This window comes from Leopardus geoffroyi, chromosome D4 (genome assembly GCF_018350155.1).
Source record: "Leopardus geoffroyi isolate Oge1 chromosome D4, O.geoffroyi_Oge1_pat1.0, whole genome shotgun sequence".
Lineage (NCBI taxonomy): Eukaryota > Metazoa > Chordata > Mammalia > Carnivora > Felidae > Leopardus > Leopardus geoffroyi.
The window spans coordinates 14,452,483-14,461,773 of record NC_059342.1 but is presented as its reverse complement, the minus strand read 5'-3'; the positions used below and the strand labels follow the sequence as shown (position 1 = coordinate 14,461,773).

The window sequence follows — 9,291 nt, the reverse complement described above, 5'->3', positions numbered from 1 at the left end:
TCATTTAGAAATAAACATTATTTTTTAAAATCAAATGGCTTTCTGAATACACCAACTAAGTTCTGCTATAAAGATTATATGGTATTTTTTTTAAATCAAAACCAACTAATTTATATAATGAAGAAATATATGCCCAGAAGGCTCTGTACATCTGAACTAATATATAGCATAGTAAACATAAAAATCTTTAGCCAAATTTAAAGTTAATCAGTTTAAGTGTTGACTTAGTCTTGCATTGATTTTATGAGTAAGGAACTTAAGTTCTGTAGACATAGGCGTGCTCAAGTGAAAAAGTTCCTGTCTATTTCCTTGGACTTGGATGATTTTTACTGTTTAAACCGTTTGGAATGTAGTAGATTGGGAACTTGCCTTGTTGGTTTCAGTTACAACGGACATCATTACATCAGAAATTTTACTCGTCATTAACCTCTAAAAAAATTCAAACCTAGGAAAATTCCCCAAAAACCTTCAAGAAGGCAGGTAGGTCATAAATGAAAAGGTCAAAATATGCTATTTTTTAGCCAATCTATTTCTTTCCCATAATTTTAAGAAGTATTAACTACTGTTAACTATCATGTAATGTTTTACCTTATAATTATGATCATGTGCAGTGAAAGCATTAGTTTATGAGAACGCATACATAAATATTTTCCTTTAGGCTAATAGTTAGAAGGATTTTTAACAGGGTATTATTCTCTATACATTATCAATCTCATTTCATTTTTTTGTTTTTGTTGTAAGCAATTATATTTCAGGAAAGAAAGTAAGGGAGGGAATGGTATTTGGTAATAAAAAAGACAGCTAAACTTAAAATATTCTGGAACTAGAAGTTCTATGGTGAGTTTTTGATAAAGACAGTTACCTTAGTTTCCCTCTTTCATGTCTTAATTAAGAAAATAAAACTCAGCTAGTTATTTCCCTTTTTATAATAGCTAACATAAATGTGTAACTTTATTACTTCCTCCCCAGGAAAGATTTAATTGTGGGATGTATCTTTCCTTCCATTTTCTTTTTTTGGCTAGAAATCAAAGAATGAGGATTGTCTTCAGTGATGTTTTTACCTTACTCTGCCTCTTGGGTGGTAAGTCATTAAGAAAGCATAAATCAAAAAGAGGGAAAATTATCTAAGAGACTGCAGAATTACAATATCAGTGGAAGATGACCTTAAATAAGGTAATTAAGGTGCTTATAGCAAGGCCTGAGGAAGCACTTTTAAACAGCTAGAGCTAACACTTATTGAGCATTTACGATATGCCAGGAACTGGTCTAAACATCTCATTTGTATTAATTCATTGAACCCTCATGACAACCTATGAGTTAAGTCCTGTTATTTCCCATTTTATAGATGAGAAAACTGCGCTGCTAGATGCTGGCCCCATGTTGCTATTGTTATCACTAGGCTGGAGCTAACCAAAGGAGGCTGGAAGCTGTTATAAAAAAGGCAAAGAAAATTAATTAAATCGAATAAGCATAGACACGGGCCTTCTAGCACTTTGCCTGTTAAATGTGCTCTTCACCATCTTCCTTCATTTATAAAAGAACCAATAAAGGAGATACTAGGGCACTTCCAATTCCTTTTACAGAATTCCTAGGTCTCCTCAAATTATTTAGATATGTATGAAGGTAATACCTCCCAACAGGTATGTTCAAGCACCATCATGGGGATTCTCCCTCTAGTAAAGCGGCAAGATGATAACGAAGACAATTGCTCTATGCTGCACCCAGGGTTCTTTTAGAGTCAACAAGATTTAATGGATGAATGAGTCACCTGGGAATCTCACCAAAATGCAGGTTGGGGTGGGGCCTGAGTTTGCACTTCCAACAAGCTTCTAAGTGATGCTGGTGCTGTTGGTCTGGAGACTACATGTCAGTAGGGAGACTCTAGAACACATCCCAGAGATAAAATTCTAAGATTGAGACTTGGAGACCATGAGTAGCAAATACTGGGGTCACCAACTGAAATGCCTAAAGTGCTTGGTCAGCTAATATCTCTCTTGCATTTCACATCCTTATACTAGTCTCTTGTAAAAAATGTGGACAGGAGCATATGAATAGGGGAAAGACCACATGAGAACATACCCAGTGTCTTGCATACCATGAAAAATGATTTAGGGAGGGGACCAAGTTAATTTTGCCAGATACACAGGGAAGTTGTGAGGGTAAAAGAAGAAAATTCTGCATAAATAGAAACCTTGAAGTAATGGGTGCCAGGAGGTAAGGAGTGGTTATTTAAAAGGATCATTGTTGGGGCACTCGGGTGGCTCAGTAGGTTAAGGGTCCGACTTCGGCCCAGGTCATGATCTCACCATTCATGAGTTCAAGCCCAGCATCGGGCTCTGGCTGACAGCTTGGAGCCTGCTTCTGATTCTGTGTCTGCCTCTCTCTCTGACCCTCCCCAGCTCGCATTCTCTTTCTCTCTCCCTAACTCTCAAAAATAAAAATAAACATTAAAAAAATTAAAATAAAAAATATCACTATCATCATGATTATAATATATATTTAAATAACTAGATATTATTTAGAATATACCTTTAAATAATCATATGGATGCTATAATAATATAAGCAATAATATAAAAATAATTACATATAATATATTACATATTATGTAATTATATTTCTATAATTTGTATTATATATTATTTATGTATAATAATATAATATATTTATATTTATATAATCTATATTCATATTTTTAAATTATATAATTTATATAAATATAAAGTATATATAATACATACAAATATATAAAGTATATATACTCTAGAACTTTATATATTATATAAATATAAATATATATTTACATATATATGTATGTAATTTAATATATATTTATATTTATATAATATACTTACATTTTTAAATTTTGTAATTTATTTATTTATATAAATATATATAAAGTATATGTATAATATAAATATATATAAAGTATAAAATATATATAATATATAAAGTATATATAATACATATAAACATATATAAAGTATATATACTCTAGAACTTTACATACTATATAAAGTATAAATATGAATATATATATTTATGTATGTAATTTAATATATAATATATATTTATGTAATATACACTTATATTTTTAAGTTATATAATTTATTTATTTATATAAATATATAAAGTATATGTATAATATATAATTATATATAAAGTATATGTATAATATATAAAAATATATAAAGTATATATAATATATAAAGTATATATAATATATAAATATATATAAAGCATATATACTCTAGAACTTTATATATTATATAAAGTATAAATATATACATTTATATTTTATATATATAACTTAAATTTATATATAATTTAGATATAAATTTACATTGTAAAAATTATATATAATATATATTTATATATTTTAAATAAATTTAAATAAATTTATTTTATTTATTTATATTATACATTTATATACTATTTATATGTCATATGTTATGTGATTGTATTTATATAATTTATACAAATAATGTAATCTATTGGATGTTTCCTGTTAATAAATAAAGTCATAAAATAGTATAGCATACTTCAGAATTAATCATTAAGGAAACTATTCATTTTACATTTAACCCAAAGCTGTAAATTTAGTTGTCAAAGACATATATTTATGTGCTAATGTCAATAAAACCAACAATAAATTTTCAGATAAAAAAGACACTGGAATAAAGGACATGGGATCTGAGAACATATTTATAATTACTCAAGCAAATGAACAGATACAGTCAACAAAAAAGCCTAAAAGCTAAGGTTTCATCTTCAGCTGTAAATAACGTCAGAGCCAAGGTTTTAGGAAGAAGATATGGATGCTGGGTGGGGGGATCAGAAGGAGGAGGGACTATGTGAAAGGGAGGGAAAGAAGCCAGAGCAGGACTCCCCCAGGAAAACAGTCCATGGGTCTCTGGCAAGGCAGAGAAAGAGCTGTCCACCCCGGAGGAGCCCCTGGCACCACAGTTCTGAGCCATGCAGTGATCTCTAAGAGCAAGGGGTGAGACTCAGAGGTCACAAGTGCAGGAGGAAAGTTATCTCAGGCATGACTTAAAGATCCAAGCAGCCCTAGTATTCTGGGCAGGCAACTGACTCAGAATCTACTAAGAATCAAAACATCCAGAAAGAAGAGGGCAAGATCAGGACGTTTGGGATACAAAAAAGGCAGGCAGCTCTAGGGACATGGGGCGCTTGCTTAGAACAAGGGCTTGAGATTCCAACAGACCTTTTTATTTTTTTATTTTTTACATTTTTTTCAATGTTTATTTTTGAGAGACGGAGCGTGAGTGGGGAAGGGGCAGAGAGAGAGGGAGACACAGAATCCGAAGCAGGCTTCAGGCTCTGGGCCCTCAGCACAGAGCCCAATGCAGGGATCAAACCCACGAACTGTGAGATCATGACCTGAGACGAAGTCAGACGCATAACTGACTGAGCCCCCCAGGCACCCTCCAACAGCCTTTTTTAAACTCCTGTCTCTGCCACTTGTACTAGCTACTTAAAATCTTGAGATTTAGTCTTCTTTCATGCGAGACTTGAGCAGTTTAGTACTGGCTTCGAAGGCCTACTGTGAACAATGATGGAGCTAATGAATGTAAATTGCCTAGCAGGGTCCTTGGCATAAGCTTAGTTCTTAAGAAAATATTTGTTGATGGATTGTTGATTATGGATTGAAAGTCTGCCTCGCTCAGAGAGAGAACCAACTGTGAAATTTCCAAAGTGTCTTGAGATGAGAATAGTCAACAGAGGTTAATTAGCCTCATCAGCCGACTATTTTCTCTTAAAAGTGATCTTCTCTAACCCTGAAAATGGCAGAGGGAGATGGAAAAAATACAAAGTGCAAACTGCCTAATAAACTCTTCCTTCGGGTCATCAGTGAGTAAGAGTGACGTGGCAATGGTCTTCCTATGTTCAAAGATGAAAACTATGCACACTGAGGCAGATTTGGACTCAATTTTAGAAGAATCTTTTAACAGGCTGAGGTGTTTTTAATGGTGATGAGCTCTCCATCAGTAGCCAAGGCTCCCTGTAGAAATTATTATAAAGGCGCTGCCTGAATTCAATGAAACTAGTGGTCCTGAAACACTGGTCTGGACATCTATGTCCAAATCACATGCCCTCCACTGTTTCTGCATATCTACAATACAGATTTCTGAACCTCACTTCCTATATATTCTAATACAGGTCAATAGGGGCTCTGGGAATTTGTGTTTATTGTATTTTAACTGTTTACGTAAATGAGATGCACAGTCAAATTTGGAAGCCAGTCCTCTAGATAATAGCTAGCTTCCAATCTTGCTTATGCTGACTAAGTTTGAGAATCTCTGGGCCATTTCTATGTAATCAAAATAAATAACATTTTAAGCCGCTGGATTTGAATGCTGGAGATAACCTATATGTAAACATTAATCAAGCAATACACAGTCACAGAGAACCTACAATACATAGACATTGAAGTGGGGGCCACCTAATAGTGACTATATGGCTGAAATTCAAATTTCTGGCTAAATAACTGGTTTGATTTAATTAGGTGCCGAGGAGTCGAGTAAATTTTTCCCAACTAAATTGTTTAGACCACCTGGCCTCATTTCTAATTAGTATCCGTTCTGGGTGCTTCCAATTGCATGAATGTAGCATATGCTTTGAAATTTCTCCCACTCTCGAAATAAAAATAATTTTAATTTATATGAGTTTTTAAAATTCTTTTTTTAATTGTTGCTTACCTTTTCCAGTTGAAAATCACATTTTTTTTTCCCTCTCCCTTTGTCTCTTCTTTTTTTTTTTCCTTTCTGGTCGTCACTTCTGTTTTGCCTTTATTTATTTATTTATTTAGTTAGTTATTTATCTTCTGTACTTGGAGGTGCTGGAGGTGTGATTTGTAGATTATGCAACCTCTCAATCCCCTTCCATGGATGTCTTTTGGATCTTGGAACCTGCAAAACGAAACCTGGTCAGTACTGCATAAAAGAGATTCACGTGAAAGGTAAGTCTTGACACTTAAAAAAAAAAAAAAAAAAAAAATATATATATGAAAATGACGACAGGAAAAAAAATCCTTATATAAAAGCAAACATCAGTAAACATTTACTATGTGCCAGATGCTGTCCTAAGGGCCTTAACCTGGATGACATTATACCAACAAAACAATGACATGGGCTTGATCTTGTCACTACCCCCATTTTAAAGATGACAAATCTGAGGCATTGGAAGATTAAGACATGTGCATGGTGTCACACAGCTGATGAGTATTGGAGGCAAGATTCAAATTCAAGTGAATGTCTATACTGCCTCATTCACACCACTCACATCCTCACAAAAAATTAGTAATAGTTTGCAGGGCCCTCCTAAGCACAGAGCCTGTACAAGTGCACAGGTGACATGCCTAGGAAGCCAGCCTTGTCTGCAGAGGTTAAAGGGTAAGTGCAAACGTCCAAACGATGACAACATTAGAAGAAAATACCGAAGAAGACTGAAAGAGAGGAGGCCTCTTGAACATCCAAAAGACCTACGTTGTAAAGGAAATGAAAGATAAATTTGAATACTTCAATATTTTAAGACCTATAAAATGAATGACAACCCCCAAAATTTAAAGATAAAGAATAAACTGGATGAAAATAGTTGGAATATAAATAACAGAAAAAAAGATTCCAGTGATAATTTAGATTAGGTTAGCAATTTTTTAGACAGTTTGGGAATTTCCATTGAAATTTTAAATGAACACAGCTTCTACAAAGCGATTGTATTTCTTGATATCTACTGCAGCAAAATATTCACATGTAACACAAAAAAGAATGATTATCAAGGTTATCCCTCAATATTATATTTAATTGTAAAGTAATGGAAATGACCTAAATGTTTATCTATGGACGAAGTGTTCTTCAAACTATGATGCAAGGATGCCTGGGTGGTTCAGTTGGTTGAATATCAGACTCTTGATTTCAGCTCAGGCCATGATCTCAGGGTTGTGGAATCAAGCCCTGTGTCGAGCTCTGCCTTGGGTGTGGAACCTGCTTAGGATTCGCTCTCCCTTTCCCTCTGCTCCTCTCCCCAGATTGGGTACTGTCTCTCTCAATAAACAAACAAATAAACTGAGATGCATATTCAGGCTATGGAATGCTATGCAACACTTACATGAACTAGATCCCTTTGTTAACATGGGAACAATCTCTAAGACATTCTTGAGCAGAAGAAAGGCAGTTGCAGAACAGTAGGCATGGAATACCAACCGTGAATAAACATCTCCACGAGGCAAAACTCTAAATTCCTCTATGGAGTTGGAAGGAGAAAAGAAAAAGAGATCAAAGTTAGTTGGGAGAGAGGAAGAGAACTTGGGGGTCCCACGTGATGGGTTTTGGTATTAAGAGGGTTATTTGTGCTTATTCAGCCCACTCTCTAAGCCCCGTGTTCCCTCTGGCTCATGCCTCTGCCGGTCAGAGCCCCTTCCTTCTAGAAGGGGAGAGGTGCCAGGGACCCCTGGAGCCATGAGATGCTGGCTCCCGGTGATTGCTCTTGTCTTTCAAAATGTGGACACATACTCACTCATCAAGGCAGCTGAACTTCAGAACAAGTGCCAAAGGTCTCTGCACATGAGTCTGGAGGCTGATGTATCAAAATATTGACAATGGCTCTTGACCGGTCAAGGACCCAGTCTGACTCCAGTGTCGTGGGCACAGCAGTTTCCTAACTCGCAAATTTTGTCGTGAAACAAATAGAACTGGAACACTTTGAGAGCTTTATTAACAGGGTTTCTCACCCTTGACACTATTAACACTTTGGCAGGATAGTTCATTGTTATGCAGGGCTATATTATGGACCCTAGGAGGTTTAGCATGTCACTCCATGCAAGTAAGATCTTCCAAGTTGTAACAACAAAAATGTTTCATTATCTACTGTCCTGGGGGTGGGAGGCAAAATTGCCCCTGGTTGAGTGACTACTGTTTTGAGAAGTTTCCAACCATTACACGTTTGGCTGCCTTTGGGGAACTGCTCCTTCCTGTTCTCCCTTCATAAACGTGGAAGGTGGTGGGGGGGGGGGGGGGAGGCTGTGCACGATTACAGGACAACACTATCCCTTATTTTGCACTTGTGTTTATTTTTCACATTTTGTGCAGTGAACATGCATTACTTCCAAAATCAGGGTGAAAATTAAACGAAGTCAAGGACACACTTCCCTTTCTGAGAAGCACTTACACATCCAAATGATCCTTCTGTGGATTAAGCCCTTTGAATAACTCATGACCTGGGTTAAGCTGGGGAATGATAATGGAAGCTAACACTTCAGAAAGTTTTACAAGTCAGTGGCAATTGCATGGGTTTTATCATCTGAAATTGAAAGCTATTTTGCTTTCAAATTTGAAAGCTACTGTATTGCAATGTAGCTAACTAGAATACATTTAGGTGGGAGTTCTTAAAGACAAAATGTATCTTCATAAACCTAGAAGTTTTGCTTTGTCTTTGTTTCTTTTGTTTGTTTGTTTGTTTATTTTTGAGAGAGAGAAAGAGAGCCCACAGGAGGGGCACAGAGAGAGGGGAACAGAGGATCTGAAGGGCACCCTGTGCTGACAGCAGAGAGCCCAAAGCAGGGCTCAGACCCACAAACCCTGAGATCATGACCTGATCCGAAGTCAGATGCTTAACCGACTGAGCCACCCAGGAACCCTGTTACTTTTTTTTTTTTTTAACCTGTTAGTTTGAAGCATCTAAGCCAGGTAGGTTGCACTTCACAAGGAATTTCCTTACCCCTACCCCCCCACCACATGGCTTGAACCCCATGATAGATTTACAACCCCAAGATAGATTTGCATGCTGTACTGACTGGGCCAGCCGGGCACCCCAACCCTACCTCTTTTGTTTCCCTCAGGTGGAATTCAGTGGTATTCCATTCAAGGTTGCACAGAGACCCAAGATGAGTGCTTCAAGAGAATAACAAAGCCTTCTGGAATTCTCTCTACTCACTGTTGCCTTTATTCCTTGTGCAATCTTTGAGCCAGTGGCCCATTTCCAAGTTGTTTGACTGATCAACTGCCTCAGAGTCTGATCTGGTCATCACAAGACAACAGGCTGCCATTAATCCACCCTCTGCAAAACACCTATCTCTGCAGGTCATACGAGTTGTGGTCTAAAACCAGTTCTGGTTTTCAAGGTGCCCCCCTTCTTCCCCACCACCTCCAACTTCTCCCAGAAACATCCTTTTTCAACACTATGTCTCTCCTCTCCTCTTTCTGCTCAGTTCCCTTTCTGGTGACTTCAAAGCTACAAAGAAGTAAAAACGTATTTCCCTGAGGCAAATAATGCA

The 9,291-nt window shown here is 36.3% G+C and overlaps 1 protein-coding gene across 2 annotated transcripts; it reads left to right on the top strand.

Annotated features, from left to right (window-relative positions):
- Positions 1–359: 359 nt before the first annotated feature.
- On the top strand, positions 360–9,291 carry CD4H9orf57 (chromosome D4 C9orf57 homolog). 2 transcript variants are annotated; one of them, XM_045469148.1, is made up of 4 exons: positions 360–480; positions 1,023–1,081; positions 5,857–5,979; positions 8,857–9,291. In XM_045469148.1, the coding sequence occupies exons 2-4, from the start codon at positions 1,033–1,035 to the stop codon at positions 8,979–8,981; spliced, it is 297 nt and encodes a 98-aa protein (XP_045325104.1). In that variant the 5' UTR covers positions 360–480; positions 1,023–1,032; the 3' UTR covers positions 8,982–9,291. The 2 variants fall into 2 exon arrangements, with proteins under 2 accessions (XP_045325104.1, XP_045325103.1); XM_045469147.1 differs by having other exon boundaries at positions 5,830–5,979.